This window comes from Ictidomys tridecemlineatus, chromosome 4 (assembly GCF_052094955.1).
Source record: "Ictidomys tridecemlineatus isolate mIctTri1 chromosome 4, mIctTri1.hap1, whole genome shotgun sequence".
Taxonomy (NCBI): Eukaryota; Metazoa; Chordata; class Mammalia; order Rodentia; family Sciuridae; genus Ictidomys; species Ictidomys tridecemlineatus.
Genome location: NC_135480.1, coordinates 9,167,395 through 9,185,385, shown reverse-complemented (window position 1 = coordinate 9,185,385; position 17,991 = coordinate 9,167,395). Strand labels below are relative to the sequence as shown.

The 17,991-nt window shown below is 47.2% G+C and overlaps 1 protein-coding gene across 3 annotated transcripts; it reads left to right on the top strand.

The window, feature by feature from the left end:
* The first annotated feature begins 6,966 nt into the window (after window positions 1-6,966).
* On the top strand, window positions 6,967-16,954 carry LOC110597158 (phospholipase A and acyltransferase 2-like). 3 transcript variants are annotated; one of them, XM_078045783.1, is made up of 5 exons: window positions 6,967-7,110; window positions 7,508-7,614; window positions 9,393-9,501; window positions 12,819-13,087; window positions 16,654-16,954. In XM_078045783.1, exons 2-5 carry the CDS (start codon window positions 7,606-7,608, stop codon window positions 16,753-16,755), a joined length of 489 nt encoding a protein of 162 aa, XP_077901909.1. In that variant the 5' UTR covers window positions 6,967-7,110; window positions 7,508-7,605; the 3' UTR covers window positions 16,756-16,954. The 3 variants fall into 3 exon arrangements, with proteins under 3 accessions (XP_077901909.1, XP_077901910.1, XP_077901908.1); XM_078045784.1 differs by having other exon boundaries at window positions 7,045-7,110; window positions 7,467-7,614; XM_078045782.1 differs by lacking the exon at window positions 6,967-7,110 and having other exon boundaries at window positions 7,240-7,614.
* Window positions 16,955-17,991: the final 1,037 nt, after the last annotated feature.

Here is a 17,991-nt window from a genome sequence, read left to right as displayed (position 1 = left end):
ATTTCCTCCCTCCTGTTTTTTTTTTCCCCTCTACTTTTCAGGGCTTCTTCTACTTATTCACATATATTTTTATCCATTGATTCTCTAATTTTTTAAAAATCATGAGTGAATGTTGAATTATGTCAAAGGCTTTTTCTGAGTGGATCAAGGACCTAGGAATTAGAACAGAGACTATGCTTATAGAGGGAAAAGTAGGCCCAAATCTTCATCATATCAGATTAGGCCCTGGCTTCTTTAGCAAGACTCCTAGAACACAGGAAACAAAATCAAGAGTCAATAAATGGGATGAATTCAAACTAAAAAGCTTCTTATCAGCAAAAGAAACAATCAATTAGGAGAAGAGAAAGCCCACAGTTTGGGTGCAAATTTTTGCCACACGTATGTCAGATAGAGCACTAATCTCCAGGATATATAAAGAACTCAAAAACTTAACATCAACAACAACAACAAAAAATAATAATAAATAAATGGGATAAGGATCTGAACAGAATACTTTCTTTCTCTCAGAAGAAAATATATACAATCCATCAAAAAATATATGAAAAAATATTCAACACCTTTAGTAATTAGAGAAATGCAAATCAAAGCTACTCTAAAATTTCATCTCATACCAGTCAGATTACAATTATCAAGAATAAAAATGATAATAAGTGTTGGCAACAATGTGGGGGAAAAGGCACACTCATACATTGTTGGTGGGACTGCAAATACTCTGGGAAGTAGTATGAAGATTCCTTACAAAACTTGGAATGGAACCACCATTTGACTCAGCTATCCCACTGCTCAGTCAATACTCAAAGGACTTAAGAACAGCATACTACAGTGACGCAGCCAATTTAATGTTTATAGCAGCTCAATTCATAAAAACTGTGGAACCAACATAGATGCCCTTCAATAGATGAATGGATAAAGAAACTGTGGTATATATACTCAATGGAATATTACTCAGCATTAAAAGAGACTAAAATTATGCATTTGCAGATAAATGGATGGAGATGGAGAATATCATGCTAAGTGAAGTAAACTAATACCCAAAACCAAAGGCTGAATGTTCCCTCTGATAAGTGGATGCTGATCCGTAATGGTAGGGGGGTGGTGAGAAAAATGGAGGAACTGTGATTGGGCAAAGTTGGGGGAGAGAAGGAGGCCTGGGAGCAGGAAAGATGGTGGAATGAGGTGGAATCATTACTTGAGGTGCATGTATGACTGTACATGTGGTGAGACCTACATCGTGTAACCAAAGAAATGAAAAGTTGTGCTGCAATTGGGTCCAATGAATCAAAATACATTCTGCTGTCATATATACCTAATTAGAATAAGTAAATAAATAAATTGTTAAAAAAGAATTTAACGAAAGAACACCTGGATCAGATGCCAAGGAAAGGGAAATTAAAACGGCTAATTGCTTTGCCTATTTCAAAATAACATTTTTTAGAAAAGAAAAGAAAATTGCTTTTTCTACATCAGTTTATATGAGCATATGACTTTCGTCCCTTACACTGTTAGTATTGTGTACTGAATATTTGATTTTTAATGATCAAATCCTTTGTGTTCCTGGGGTACACTCCACAGGGTCCTGGTGTGGTATTATTTTGAAAAGAGCTGAGTTTGATCTGCCTTTTTTTTTTTTTTGAAGATTTTTACATCTGTGTACACAAGAGATGTTGATCTCTGGTTTTATTTTTTTAATACTCAGTTTTCAGATTGGAATCTGTAAATGGATGAGATGAAGTGTTCCCTTCTCTGTTCCCTGAGAAGATAACATAGAATGGGACTGTTCCCTCCTCGTTTGGCTGGGACAGCCATCTAAACCTGGATCTTTCTTTTGGAGCAGCTACAGACTAAAAATGCACCCCAGGCAATACTTGCAGAACTATGTAGAGTATCTATTTCTTTTAGAACCATTTTGGTCATTGGTGATTTCTAAGAAATTAGTCCATTTAATGCTACTTCTTAAATTTTAATTATGATATTATTTTATTCTCATTTACTATCCGCCAGACCTTTTCTGAAAGCCCCTCCTTCACTCTTAATATTGCTAATTTGTGTCATTTTCTTTTTTGCCTCTGTCGGTCTCACTAGAGGATTATTGAATGTTCTTTTAGAAAAACCAGCTTTTGGCATTACCGAATTTCTCTATTGTTTTCTGTTGCTCACTTTATGGATTGCTGCTCTTATCTTCATTGTCCCCTTCCTTCTGACCTGTTTTTGCACTTATTTATTCTTTTCTAATTTCTTCAGTTGGAAACTCAGTATAATGATTTTCAATTTTCTTCTCTTCTAAAATATGCATTTCGTTCTAAAAAGTTCCTTCTCAGTACTTCATTAGCTATAACTCACAAATGCTGATACTCTGTATTGTGATTTGGGGTCATTTACAAACATATTCAATGTCCATGGAGGTTATTTAGAAGTATGGTATTCAATAGTAAGTGTTATATTCTTCTGTTATGGAGTTCTCGCTTAATCTTATCTTTGTGAGAAAGTCTATGTTGGATGATTATAATTTTTTAATTTGTAAGTTTTGGGGGTTTTTTTCCCATTACCTAGAACAAGAATGTTCTTGGGCACTAGAAAGGAGCGTGTGCTCTGCTGTTGTGGGTGAAGTGTTCAGTGAATGTCAGTTAGGTCCGAGGACTCGGTGGTTTTGCTGGGTTCTACTAGGTCCTCAATTGGTTTCCTCCCGTGGGCTGCATCAGTTATACAACAGGAAATTCAAGTCTCCAACTGCAGTTTCAGTTCTCAGATCTTTTGGACCGCACCTGTTTTGAAACCATGAATGCCTACACACTTGGGATTATAGTTTATGCACAATGATTTAACATACCAGGCCAGAGACAGGCATTCCTAGAAAGACATACTTACAAGGTTGGCTTTTAGCTGAGCCTGTGAACTGCGAGGGGAACAGTTGCTGCACTAGTATAAACCTGGCCCCAAGGGATCGGAATGACTCACTGCTCCTAAACCCTCAGCATGAGCAATGGTCTACGCTGAACACTGCCTGCCTTCTGGGAGTCCAGAGCTTCAGTACGCGCCAGGCAGAGAGGAACTAACCACACAACTCTCCCTGGACTAAAACCATAGATATCTACACCCAGGATGTTCTTGGGTAGAAAACCCTCCACCCATGTTATCACAACTCACTGATGTGGAGTTCAGGGATCCTCAACTGTTGGAATGCACTGAAGAGGCTCCTGGAAGCTCTCACCTGGCTTCCTCAGGACGTCTCCCCATGGGACTTTCCCTCCTGCGATTCTTGCTCTGTGTCCCTTGCCTAAATAAATCTTAGCTCTGGGAACAACCATATCACCACAACAGAAAGAAGAGGGGTGAACTCTCTCCTTGTGGAGGTGCAGGGGTTGGGGCTCAGAGGGTGCTGTGATGTGCTCAGGTCACTGGGTGCAGAGGCTGAGCTGGACCCTCCCCTGCCTGTAGCCCTCATGAGTCACCCCAGGGCCTCCCTCTGCTCCTCGTTCCCGCCCTGTCCTCACTCTCAGCACTCCACCAGGGCACCGCAGCGTCACCAATCAATTCTTTTTCTATTCCTCTTCCCTCTCCAGGCCTGATCTCATGGATGAGTTCTCCCTCCCCAACCCTCATTCTAGGCTCCCCAATACCAAAAGAGGGGTCATCCTAAGTCCTCCCGCTGCCCCACATTTCCTCCCTCAGCCCCACGGCCCACACTGCTGCCACTTCCAATCCCAAAGTCCAGTCCCTGCAGACCCCAGGAGACTCTCCCGATTCCTTTCCTCCTCCACCTCCTGTCTACTAACTTAATCAGGGCAGTTCCCTTCCTGCTTCCACGACCCCCATAGCCTCCTGCCAGCTTCCCCACCTCCTGTCCCTCTGCCCCATACCCAGTCCCCAGACCACATGCCCTTCCTCACCAACACTTCCTCCCTCCCTCCCCTCCCTGGGCTCTGCCCCAGGTCCACCCAGGGCCTCGACCTCCACTCACCTGGTGCTCCCTCTGGCCTCTGCTCTTCTGCACTCCTGGGTCTCCCTGGCCCAACCCCCTCCCCATGCCCACTCCCCCTCTTCCCATTCCCATCCAGACTCCTTCCCACCAGGCTGCCCTCACTGCCCTTCTGGCTCAACTGTCCCTCTCTGGGACCCAGGTTACAGAGTCCATCATGCAAGGAACAGAATGGGCCACAATTCCCTGTGCCTGTCTGAGCTCCCTCCAGCATCAAGGAGGAAAACTCCTGGGAGCTTGGCCTCCCTCCCTGCATCTCCAAGATCCATCTCGGGGCCTGACTTGGACTGCAGCAGAGCCAGGCCTCTGTCCACCTCCTCCTGCACCCCAGCCTGAGTCAGCCTGTCCATCAAGCCCCAGCAAGGCTGAGACAGCAGGAGGGAGTTTCCCTACCATCCTGAGTTCCCCAAGGTCATGGCCAAGGCACTGTGAGCAGAAAGGACCTGAGCTCTGAGGTTGAGCCTCTGCCTCCATGAGGACACAGGGCCGGGAGTTTTTCCTGGGGACAGGGCAACACAACACCCACAACTTCCTTTTTCCAAATTATAAAACATTCCTTCCAGGAACTGTTCCATTTCCAATAATTACATGAACCTGGCCTCTTCCTTTTCTTTTTTTTTTTTAAGAGAGAGTGAGAGATGGGGGGGGGGAGAGAGAGAGAGAGAGAGAGAGAGAGAGAGAGAGAATTTTTTAATACTTATTTTTTAGTTCTCGGCGGACACAACATCTTTGTTTGTATGTGGTTCTGAGGATCGAACCCGGGCCGCAAGCATGCCAGGCGAGCGCGCTACCGCTTGAGCCACATCCCCAGCCCTCTTCCTTTTCTAATTACCATGAAAGAGCTGAATTCAGCCCTGCTTAGAACTTCTCTGAGAAAGTCAAGGTTGGACACATCAGGGATCACAGGGTGAGGCAAGAATCACCTTGAACTGGGAGGAAAAGACTATGGAAGGAAGAAGGGGGACAGGGGTGTTCTGTGGGGCTTGGAGAGACCCAAACTCTCCTCACAGAGAGGCAGGCAAGGAAGAAGCTCACCAGCCAGGAGCCCAGAATGCAGGCTGAGTGTGGACGGAGTGTGAGCCCAGCCCTCAAGGCCCAGATACACGCCTTCTACAGCAGGGACCTGTCTCCCTTCACACGCCACTCTCAGTGCCTCCCCTCCCCAGCCCAAGACCTGTACTCAAGCCCCATGGACACAGAAAACAGATGTGCACTTGAAAATTGTCTCCCATGGAAAATCGACTTCCATATCATAGTGGAATTTTCATAGTCTTTCAAAATCCAAGCTAGCACACTGACACAGTGGTGCACAGGGGTCATTCCAGTAATTTAAGAGGCCGAGTCAGGAGGATCTCAAGTTTGAGGCCAGCCTTGGCAACTCAGCAGGACCCTGTCTCAAAATAATAAAAACTACAAAGTGCTGGTTCTGCAGCTCATTGGTGCAGTGTCCTAGTGTTCCTGGAAGGCTGGGCCTGTGCTCTGACTCTGCCCCATTCTCTGCCCAGGGGGAGCACACTGGTTCCCCCGGCCTGCTCAGAGCTACAGGCAGCAGTGGGGACAGGCAGCCTTCCAGCTGGGCCCACCTTGGTTGCTGACTCCTCCATGTGACTCCTGGGCCTGAGTTTCTGACATTGAGCACATTGGATTGGCTGAAGAGCTACAAGTGCTAGCACGAGGACTGTGACCTTTCTTTTGCCTTCACCCTGGACACTATAGAGATCGTCCCTGTGCCCACCTCACCTGCCATCCCTTCAAGTCCTCCTGCTCAGAAAAAGGGGCTGTGATATCATTAAAAGTGGCTGGCACCCAGGGCTGGACTTATGGCTCAGAGGGGTAGAATGTTGGCCTGGCATGTGTGAGGCTCTGGGATTGATCCTCAGCACTGCATAGGAATAAATTAATTAATTTAAGATCCATTGACAATTAAAAAAATGTTTTGAAAAAATCCAAAAGTGGCTGGCACCGATGGGCCAAGTGAGATCACCTCGTCAGTCACCCAAAAATGTCCAGTGTGGCCAAGAGGAGTCAGCCCACACGACTCTGGCCAATTTGTATGTGAGGGAACTAGCCGAGCCCACCCCTGCTCTTTCCCTCCAGAATGAGGATGGGGAAGACCTTGAGGGGGGTCCCTCTGCAACCCCGGGGACATTGGCATGGAGGGGCTGAGAGAGGCCACGTGTCCACAGGAACAGCATGGGCTGCAGGAGTAGCAGGTCTGCAGTGACACTGTGGATCCTGAACACGGAGTCTCCCAGGTTTGGTTCCAGCCCCCCGGTGTGCACCCCACAGCTCTGTTTTCCCAGGAGCCCGAAGAGGGCATCGGGCTGGTCCTTGCTTCCTCCCCAAGCCTCACAATGTGTATGCTGAGCTTGTAGTGGCAGCCCCTTTCTCCACAGAAAGGTCTTAACTGGGCTTCTCCAGAAATCTTCACCATGGCTGATTTTAGGACTGTCAGCAAAAGAGTTCAATGTCGATAAACTTCCTATTTTCATGTCGCCCTGTTTTACTTGGCCACTGGCCAGGAAGATACCAGCACTCCAGGTGCAGGATACTCTCTTACTAGTTTTTCACAAACGTATCCAGTATAGTACTTTGAAGAAATGTGCAAACAAGGCCTCTGGCCTTGAGCTGGGCTTCACAGAGATGTCTACATTTTTTAAGATAAGTTACAATTGGGCTCCATGGTCACAGCTGGCAGAGGGAGGAAAGAAAGGGGAGAAGAAGCTCTCCCCCTCTCAGTCACTGTCCTTGAAGTGTTAACTTGCCCAGAACAGTGAAAGAAAAAGCTGCTTTTATGTGAATTTCTGCAGACTGTGAACTTCTGAGCCCTTCCCCTTACACACTGGGTATAAAACTCTGAAACTCGCTGAACTTGGCGTTCAGGGAATTGATTGATTACAGCAAAAGCTGTGTCCTCTCAACCTGGCTGCAGCCAAATAAAACTGTTTCCTGCTACCTTTGGTGCTTTGCCTCTTTTGTCCCTACAACAAGCTGCCCCCATTCCCTCCCACGCCTTGCTGTCTGGACTGCCCAGGATGTGACGTGGATAAATGGGTGTCAGAAGAGAGAGACTTATTTGGGGCTTGGGTGGGGTAGCACACTGGTGCTTCAAAGCAGCAGCCTCTTCACACCAGGTAGTAAGAGTTTGGGTTTCCTGTTGGGCTACACTGAATGCGCTTCAGACCTAGGGGGGGAGAGGAAGGGTCGGGTTTTTTCCATTTTTCTGGCTGCACAGGCTCCCTGGGTTTCAAGGATGTGGGAATGTGTGTCTGGTAGTCTGTTCCTGGTGATGTGATTGGTTTTGAAGTGTGATTGGTCAAAAGGTTTGCCTGTTTTGGAGATGTTCCTTCCACTTGTGATGTTGGAATGTTCCCCTGACTAGAGATTTTACCAAATCTTTCTGAATGAACACTGAGCTCTGCTCTCTCTCCCCTCCGGCCGATTTCCATATCTAACTGTCTCTGGACGTGTGCCCTGCACTTTTTTGAAGATTAAAATTTTTATGTGAACTTTGATCTACATTTCCACTAGTTGAAAGCTTGGAAAGGTGGAGTTAAGGAAAAATAAACTCAAAGCGAAAAGAAGTCTGGACATCCAGCCAGCAACACACCACACTTGTGGACAGAAGAATGACTTTGGTAAGTCTCCCGAAAGGGCTTTAAAGCTTTCATTTTAAAAGCAATAGTGACAGTCTTTTAGCAGGGGCAGAGGGCTGCAGGCCTGGGGCTCTCACGCAGCAGGAAAGGAACCCTGGTTTGGGTCCAAGAGCCCAGAGGCTTCCCTGCCTCCGCTGCTGTGTGGGGTTTGGTCTCCTGAGTGCTGGCTGCCTCCTGGCACCTCGCTGAAGGCTTTTGTTTACCCAAACCAGGTCCAGAAACACCTTGTGAAGGAGGAAATGCAGAGTGAGATTCCAGTTTAAGATCAGAGTGGGGAGTGTCCGAAGTTAGAGGGGAGTTTAGATTCCAAAGCCTTTAGTTCTGTTTTTATTTTAATTAATTCCACAATAATATGTGAAAGTATTTCCCTTGTTTAAGAATCCAAAAGCAGAAAGGGGCCAGGGGGTGGGAGGAGGGGAGAGAAGAGGGAGGTGTTAGGGAGTGATATCGGCCAACATAATTGCTACATGGGGTGCATGTGTGTATAGGCAACAAAACGCTCATCATTACGTACAAGTGTAATGGACTAATAAAAACAAATGGAAAGAGAATTTAAAAATTTTAAAAAGATAGAAACTGAAAGCAAAGTCGAAGCCATGAGCATGAAGGACGGCAGCCCTTCTCCCAGGCTCCCTGCGCTCTCTCCTTCCCCACAAGCAGCTTGGGGTACACTCTGCCAGACCTGTTTCTATGCAAACGTATACAGCTACCTTATAAGTGTTGTTTTATAGCTTTAGGTTTTGTTGTAGTTTTTTTTTACAATTAATTAGATATCTTTATTGATTCATGCTTTCTAGAAAATATTTTAATTATATCATCAAAAAACAATACCATTTTCCCCACCAAATACATTAATGTATATTTTTACAACTAATCAATTTGTAACAGCTGTGACCCCCAAACCTTTGTTTTCCCCCCAAATGCTTCTTAAAAAGACAAGATCATAGTTGCAAACAGACCGTAAGTAGCAATTTGAAGACTCTAAACAGGAAAAGCCTTACTCCCATTGACCAAATACAATTCACTCAGGTGAACTTCAGAAGAGAACCCCTCCCCCTCTGACTCCCAACCAATTCTTGTCTTTCTTATTCTTGATTTTTGCCTAGAGCCCAGACTCCAGCTGCCTCAACTTGTCTGGGACCTTCTGGGATTGTTCAGGCATAAATGATGGAAACCCTGAGATCTCGGTTTCCTCTGCCTCTTCTGCTCTCTAGGCAAGTTTCCCAACCATCCTGAGACCCAGTCTCCTCACCTGTCCAGGAGGGTGATGGTAGTTCTTACTTGAAGGAGTGGTGGACAGTGGGGTGCAAGTATTCTGCAGTGTTTGGCAGGTTAGGCTCTGTACGTGGGCTCTCTGTAACTTAAAAACATCACTGAGGCCTGGGCATATGGCTGGTGGCCCTTAATGAGTCATTATAGACCTTCTTGGGAATCTTATCATCGTTTTCTCATACAAATATTCTCTGTGCATAAAATGTGCTCTCTGCAGCTGGAGCCCAGAGGCTCCGTCACTGCCCCACATTTCCATACTGTAGAACCACTAGTACCTCAAAGACAATCTCTGACCCGAAGTCCTTTAGCAGCTTTCCAGGCTAGCAAGCATATGGTAAATGAAAAGAAGAGGCTTCAACCTATGTGGGATACCTACAAGTGATGAGGACAGGGATTCTGTAGGCCTGGGCTGGGACTTCTTGCAGGTCAGGTTCTAGAACATTCCATACAAAGGCCCCCTCAAACTGTGTCTGCTTTTTCGGTTGCAGGATGGAAAACAACCAAAACTTGGAGACCTAATTGAAATTTCTCGCTACTGCTATCAGCACTGGGTCATCTATGTGGGAAATGGCTATGTGGTCCATCTGGCTCCACCAAGTAAGCCTGGTTTCTCTATTGAACACAAGGGCTAAGATCAAGAGTACGAGCACAGCCACAGTTATGTGCTGGTCCTCACACTGGCTGGCACAGCAGGCACTCAGTCAGCATTACTGAAGGAATCATGCTCCTTCCCTCTGGCAGTATCTACTGCTAGTCCTGCTTATCAGTGAGTTCAGGGAGAGAAGAGTGACCATTTTTTCATTCTACAGTGGGGTTCAGTCCCATGTGAACCTCTTTGGCTAATAGCATCCCTCCAAAGGTTCAGTACGCTGTGTCTGTGGAGTTCTGCAAGGTCAAACAACAGTAGAAGGAGTTAATCCTTCCAAGAGTTTATACCTGGCTGCAGAGAGCAATGGACAGGTGTGGGCCTCCAACCTCCCCAGGGCCAGCCTAGAATCCTGCTCCTCTGCCTGCTGACTGTGGAGTGTGGGGCTTCACTTCAGTCAGTTGAGCTCCACTTCAGAAGAGCAGGGATAGTGATTCCTGTCTCCCAGGCCGTGAGGGAGAGAAATGAAGGAGGGCAGGGAGAGCCTGTGCAGGGCCTGGCCAGGTGTGGGGCCTCCTCCCTCTCTGTCCCAGCATCATGGCCTTAAGGGACACGTGGACATGCTGGAAACCCCACTCACCTGCACACAGAGGAACACTGTCCAGTCCTTCAAGTCACTAGTAGAGTGGTGTGGACACGCACCTGTGTACACATAGGAAGTCAGTCAAGTGAGAGGCATTGAGACCTTCTGTGGCACCTACAGCAGCTCACAAACTCAGGGACTTTGAACAGCAAATGACAAAGAGCTCAGCTCACAGCAGTGCTCACACTCAGTTGTTCAAGCGTCATTGAGGGAGTGCATTTGTCCCTGAGCCTGGCCACTAGGAACCTGCCCCCCTTAGGCTGTGCTGCTGCGGGGGCTCCCTGGTTGGTGTCCAACCCCTGGGACAGCAGCAAGGTCCTGCTCACAGCAGGAGAGGGAGGTCTGTCTGGGCTAGAGCTGGCTCTGGGGAAATCAGGACAGTGTCCAGTTAGGGCTGCATGTGGTGGGCCCTTTGTTCTTGTTGGTTTGTTTGTTTGGCTGAAGCCCTGGGGGTTGAACCCAGGGTGCTCTATCCCTGAGCTACACCCCAGCCCTTTTAAAATTTTATTTTGAGTCAGGGTCTCCCTGAGTTGCTTGGGCTGGCCTCAGACTCACATCCTTGTGCTTCAGTCTCCTGAGTGTCTGAGATTACAGGCAGGTGCCCCATTGTTGAGAGCCATAACCAAGTCAAGATGGCGCCTGGCAGTTTGCCAGAAGGAGTGGTTTGAGAAATAATGCCAGCGAGCCATTAAGATGATGTTAATTAAGTTAAGCTGTGTATAATTATTAAGATGAAGCAACACCATCGAGCCATTAAGGTGATAGAGATTCCTTATTGGCTAATTGCTGTATCTAGTTGATGTTAATTGAGTTAAGCTGTGTATAATTGTTAAGATGATGAGGATTGCTGTATCTGGATGATGTTAATTGAAACAAGCTGTGTATAATCAGTTAAGTGTATATATACCTTTGCTGTCCCGGAATAAAGCAGCTCCGGCTGTATCAACCTTCACAAGTTGCTTGTCACCACCGCCCCCCATTATTGTTCCCAGCCAGACTGCGGCACCCCACAACATGCCTAGCTATGGTTTTGGTCTACATTCAGTCTGTGGCTTCATTTACATTTCTGTTTAACAATTCCCTCCGTTGGTCAATCTGTCAGTTGGACCAGAAATGGAACTAATCCCCAAGATTACTCCCGATGTTTGTCCTTCAGGGGACCTCATAAATGGTAAACCAGGACTCCGCAGATCCTTCACATGGTTTTTGTGAATACAGTTTTGGTGGCTTGGTGCTCCTAGAGGTCATCTTAAGAGCATGTGGCTGCTGACAAAGTTCATGTCTCTTGAGGATACGCCACATGTAGGGAGTGTTGTTACTGCAACAAGGTGAGAATAATACCAAGGGCCTGGAGAACATTCCAGAGCCAGGTGTCCAGGAGCCCAGAGTTAACCAATTGGTTTGGGAGGTGGGTCCACTGATCACATCTCCTTGGTCACATGAGGTACCTGGATCCATCCTTTAGATCTTTAAGATTCTGGGCTACAATCCTGGGTTTATTATCTTAGAAGCAGCATTTTCCCCAATAAGTGTTCCATTCCTTCCTGTTGAGCAGTTAGGCTACCCAGGACCCTTTCATTATGGAGTATGGAAGCTAAACTGCTTATGTCAGGCTGTCTTCCTTAAAGAGAATTCATGTATAGGTAGAACTTTGTCCCAGGCCTTGTAGAAATATTGGCCATGGATTGTTCAAATTCAGAAACTCCCACTTAAGGGGAGACTGTGCTAACAAAAATTACATCCAGAGTTTCTCTTCATGATCAGTTTTGGAAGTTTCTTGAAAAGATCACTTTTGGAGGAATATTTTATGCATAATGATCTCAAGGTGAGAATTTGTTGGTCATTCCAAAGTCATATGCTGTTATTGGGGGTGAGAGATATCCCAGGCTGCAGCATCCAGATCCTTAGCATTGGAAATCTTTGTATATCTTATTACCACAAATAATGAATAATCCAATATGAAAGAGACAGAGAGAGAGTGTGTGTTTCCAGGTAGATTTCAGTACACACCACCAAGTGTATTAGGCATATCGTGATTAATCTTGGTATCTTGGCGTTGGCACAATGACAGCTTAAATGGCATTGCTTTAAACCAGGTAAAAGCAAAATGCATTTTTACAAATGTGATAAAAATCTTGACAAGTTTTACTTCAATTAAATATGATTTATTCATTCTCCAGATATGCCCTGAATATCGGTCTTACCGTGAACACAGAAACACTACTACAGAAACATTCCATGTACTCACAGAGTTTCCATGGATTTCAACTATGGTTTCCATGAGTTTCTGAATAGTATATTGGAAGGTTTCATTTTCACTTTCTAATTTTATTTCTGCATCATTCAACACTGGATTCCCCTATCTGCCATTATGAATCATAGGAAAGGAATTAACAATAGAGTAAATCAAGGATCTACCAAGTCAGGTCCCATGACATTAAGATTTCCCAGATATAGGGGGAAGCAATACAGACATAATAGCCGTCCAGAGACACACCTGGGTGGAGGGCTGCTTACCAGTGCCGCTCCAGCTGGGAAGGAGCACTTGTTGAAGACGCTGTCCAAGGGAGGAGGACAAAACTTCCTGAAAACCACTTCTCTCCAATGTGCACTGAGGCTGTCTTGATTGGGCACAGCTCTGAGCCACTGTGGCCCTTCCCAGGCCTGAGTCCACTGTTTCCACAGGTGAAGTGGCAGGAGCTGGCCTGAGCAGCATCATGTCCATCGTGGCTGACAGAGCCATAGTGAAGAAGGAGCTGCTGTCCGTGGTGGCCGGAGGAGACAAGTACCGGGTCAATAACAAGCACGATGACAAGTATGACCCACTGCCATCCAACAAAATTGTCCAGCAGGCAGAGAAAATGGTGGGGAAGGAAGTCCTCTATTCAGTGACAAGTGACAACTGTGAGCACTTTGTGAACACGCTGCGCTATGGAGTTTCCCGCAGTGACCAGGTGTGTCCTCAGCCTGTGTTCCCTTCCCTGAGAGCAGACCATTCCCAGTTGACAGGGGCTGGGCACCTGCTGAGGGCTGGCAGTGCAACCTGACTTGGAGATTTCCCAGCAGCGGGGGTCAGGGAAGCTGGCAGAGTGAGCAGTGGGGTCCAGGAGAAGGGGATCCTGGTCATGTTGGGCCCATTTTTTCTGCACAAGGTCAACAGGAAACACTTCAGCTTTCTTGAGCCAGCTGGTCCTTCTCCTTACTCTGCCAGGGTCACTCTGTAGCCTGGGAGCAGCCATTGACACACATGAGGCTATTATCTTCCAATAAAACTTGATTTCTTTTCATTTATTCATTTTTGTAGAAACACATGACAGGCTAGATTTGACCAATGGGACAGAGTTTTACAAGTCTTCGTAAAAGAACTCAAAGTGCTGAGGCTGTAGCTCAGTGGCAGAACACCTGGTGTGCGTGCGACCCTGAGTTCTATTACCAACACCAACCCCCCCAAAAAAAGACATATTTTGTTGGACATTTCATTTGAAAATCAAACATTTCCAAAATCATGAACGTGGAAGATATGTACAGAATGGAATTTTTTTTTGCATTTTACATCTGTGATTCCAGCACAGATTTTCTTGAAAACCTTGGTGTTGTACAATTAGTTTATTTAATGACTGAATAATGCCTTTGGTTTAATTTCTATTGTCAAGCCAGGTGTTATTGTAAAAGTGTCAGTCAAATCAGATAGTTTTTCTAGTCAGAAACTGATAGATTGCCAGGCACATTGGTGCACACCTGTAATCCCAGAAGCTCAGGAGGATGAGGAAGGAGGATCACAAGCTCAAAGCCTCATTTTAGTGGGTACCTAAGCAACTTAGTGAGACCATGACTCCAGATAAAATACAAAAACAACTGGGTATGTGGCTCAGGGGTTAAGTGCCTCTGGGTTCAATCCTCAGTGCCAAAATCAAAAACAAACAAACAAACAAACAAAAAGACAATTTTTAGTTCAGTCGAAGGTGCTCATGCCCATGGCCATGACACCACCTCCCTTTGGTATCCTAATATCAGTGGGTGGTGGACCTGGCAGGAGGCCTCCCTCCCCAGGGCTGTGTATTATTTGGGGAGACCTCTTGTTGGGGAGCAATGCATTCTTGAATCCTCCCTTTTTGGTGTCCAGGTATGTTTGCACCTTGGCCTGTGCCCTTTGGTAAGGTAGGAGAAGGGCTGTGGTGAAGAGGGCAGGTGCGCAGGGAAAACCATACCTTCTGGAAGTGAGGGCCCCAGCCCAGGCTGATAGTGAGAACGCAGGTCAGCTCTGGGCACTGGGGTGCAGTGAGACCTACTTGGTTGCTGTGACCTTGCTGAATGGGTTCCCCTCCTGTCAGCTGTGGAGGGTGGACATATGTCTGGTGGTTTGCTGCTACGTGTGGTGTGGTGGGCTGCCTTGTAATGCATCTAAACCACTTCCAAAGGTTGTACAAACATCCCAAGGATCAGTCCCCACCCCGGGTGTTTTAGGGGTGGTTGGCTCTCTGCTCTTCTCCTGAGAGTTCAACTTAAGCAAGACTGGGGCACTCAGTGGTGGCTGTGCCATTTAGTTTCTACCTGGCCTGGGGTCCCTCTTTGGGAACCTCTTCTGCAGGTATCTCAATGACTCGCCTGTCTTCTCCCTCTCACTCCTTCCTTCCCTTCTGCCCTGTCTCCAGCTCTTTTTCTCCTTCTCTCTCTGTACACAGTGTGCTGTGGGCACTGCAGAACCCTTGTGACTCTGTCCACAATTTGCTCTGATAGACCACTGACCTCTAGCATGGTCCCTGGTGATATGAAGCTCTGTCCCGAGGAACTTCCCAGTCCCTCTTCAAATGCCTGCTTGAGAAAGTTCTGCCTTTCATGAGAATGTGCTGTTGGTTTTCTCCAAACAGCAGCAGACGACAGACCCAAGACCTTCTGTCTTAGTGCATTTATTAAAATGGACTTATAATTATGAATCCCTCATCTGATCCTACGAGGTACAGATTGATAGATAGGAAGATCACACAGACATAGATAGAAGCCTTACAACTCAGAAGTGTCATTCTCCAAGGTCTGAGAGTCATGCCTTCGGAATATATCCATCAGAAAAGCCAGGGCCTCCTGCCATCTCCATCAGACGATACAATCCAAACCTCATTAGTTGCCAGGCAGCACACTCAGGGGGCCTCCTTGCGTTTACAGAGACCACCCTTTGTCACTTTTTGTCACCTCCCTGACACTAAAGACACCGACCCCGCACCCCTGCACCCTCATCTCACTTAGAAATACTTATTACCTCTTCACAAATTGCAGTGGAGCTCTGCTCACTGCCAGTGGTGGCTGAATGAAGATTCTGGTCATTGCTTTGACTAGTGTCCAGCTTTCATGGAGGTGATCCAAGTGTCTGTGGATAAGATAGTGCACTGTTGCCCTTTCTCTTCTCCCACCTGCACATGGTGCTGCTCCCCAGAAATCTGTCCTTGGGTCACTGATTTTAGTTTCCTTCCCTGGCTGTGAAGGCATAAGCAGAACTGAGCCTTGTCCCTTGCCAGCTGTGTGGTTGGAGTGAGGTCTCTCCATTCATCACCGTCAGTCACCACCAACTGGAAGTTGGGAATTAGAAAGCCAATCTCACGTGGTTGTTGGGAGGGCTAAGAAAATACAGAAGCTGTCAAACGACCAGAAAACACAGAAAGTAACTGAGAAAATATTTTATTAGTTCTCGATGGACGTTTATTTATTTATAGGTGGTGCTGAGAATCGAACCCAGTGGCTCACACATGCTTAGCAAGTGCTCTGTCACTGAGCCCCAGCCCCAGCCCCAACATTCTTATGGTGTTTGTGGTCCCCTCTGCCTGAGTTCCACCTGTGTGCAAGGTGGGACCCCGGGTCGTGGATGGCCATGTCAGCTCACACTGAAGCAGCAACCATCAAGGTCCCCCTCACGTCCCCACTCTGTCCTTCAGCAGGACCCCTTCCCTCTCACACACAAGCAAGGCCTCTCACTGCACAAAAGCCTGTCCTCAGCGCTGCTCCCAGTCCACCATTTGCTCAGCAGCGAAGTCACCAGGGTCCACCTGTGCCAGGCAGTGGGCTGAGCACCAGGGACACCAAGAACACCTAGGTGGGTCCCTGTCCTCAAGCCCTGGGCAGTGGGAGTTCACAGGGGTCATTCCCCAACTTGGCACTTGCTTCAAGGCTCCCTATCGGCCACCCCTGACCTAGAACATCTGAGCCCTGCCACTGTGTCCTTCCCACAGCCACCCCATGGGTTTATCATGCTTTAAACACCTCTAGGCTGCATCTCTCTTTCCTCCTGTGAGACTCCAATCTCATACCTGAGACTCAGTCCTGCACTCATTCCTTCCTGTCCAGGGACTTCCTGTCCTCTCTCCTGGGTGGCCTGATCTCTTGGGATCCCCCCTCCCTGCCAGTCACTGTTTCCTCTGTGATGTGGTGAAGAGGACAGGGATCATGGGTCTCTCCTGAGCTGCAGGTTCCTTGGACAAGGATCTCTGCTCAGACCCCTGATGTGACCCCGCCCCCTTGTCTTCTGTTGCAGGTGACTGACACCTTCACTGTGATTGGTACTGCATCAGTCGTCCTGGGTGTTGCTGGCCTCATTGGGATGATGCTGTACAGAAGCAAGCGGGAAAAGCAGTAAATGCAAGGCTTTATCTTGGCGGCACTAGTTACCTTGGAGGAGTTTGAGCAAGCCAGTGGGAATGGTTTAGTTTACAGGTTTCCCTGTTTTGTAATCATGAGCACTTGGTTTAAGTGGAGCTCAATCAAAGCATAGGAAGCTGTTTTCTGAGGGAAACGCTGCATGGTATGAATTCTATTAAAGAGCTGATTGCACAATGTCATGGTGTCAACGTTTGTGTCCCCTCCCACCCAAAATTCATATGCTGTTGCCAAATGTGATGGTGTTCAGAGGTGGTGTCATTGGGGTCAGGAGGTGGTGAGAGTGGAACTCTTATCCAGGGATTAGTGTCCCTCTAAGAAGAAAAAGAGACTAGAGCTCTCTTTCCCTCCCTCTGCCATGTGCAGCCCTAGTGACAAGGGGACCAACTGCCTTCCAGGAAGAAGGTCTCCAGACACCTTGTCTGACATACCTTGATCTTAGATTTCCCAGCTGCTGTGGCTTCAGTTTAGGGGTCCCTTCCAAGTCTGTGTTCTAATACAGTTCCCCCTGGGACACATGATGGAGTGAGACCAGGGCAGGCAGGCAGTGGTCCTGGCACAGGGGTGTGAGAGGGCACCAGGAAAGCTGGGGGGCGGCCGTGGCTGGGTGTGTAGCTCTGGTCTTCCTGTGCTGGCCTGGTGTGGAGTGGCTCTCTGTGTGGGAGTTCCGTGTTTGGGATTGGGGTCTACAAACTTCGTGATTGTGACATGCTTGGTGACTAGGAAGTTTCTGTGCAAAGACATAGAATGCCTGGCTGCTAGGTAGTACCTGGCGACTGGGAAACTCCTGTGCAAAAGCGTGGGATGCCTGGCTGCCGTAGCACTGTCCTTCACAGGTTTGCCCTGATTCCAGACCTGGGGTGCCCAGCCTCCTCCCTCTGAGCTAAAAGAACAACAATGCAGGCGCTATCTGGTCTCCCTGGAGAATAGGAGCCCCGTGTTGAGGTCCATTAATGTTAAGGTCCATTTAACCTGGACCTTGTCTCAGTTAGCTAGGACTCAGGGTTGAAGAAGTACTAATTAGAATGTAGTTATGTGTTGAGAGCCACAGGGAGTCGGGATGGCGCCTGGCATTTTGCCAGAAGGAGTAGTTGAGAGGTGACGCCAGCGACTCATTAAGATGATGATAATTAAGTTAAGCTGTGTATAATTGCTGTGACTAGATGATCCTGGATTGAAACAGGCTGTGTATTCAGTTGTATATAGATCCCTGCTG

What these genes read in the sequence shown, in the direction of transcription:
- LOC110597158 (XM_078045783.1), top strand. An exon ending in GGTCCATCTGGCTCCACCAA is followed by an intron (nt 9,502 to 12,818) that starts GTAAGCCTGGTT and finishes CTGTTTCCACAG; the next exon opens with GTGAAGTGGCAGGAGCTGGC. An exon ending in GAGTTTCCCGCAGTGACCAG is followed by an intron (nt 13,088 to 16,653) that starts GTGTGTCCTCAG and finishes CTTCTGTTGCAG; the next exon opens with GTGACTGACACCTTCACTGT.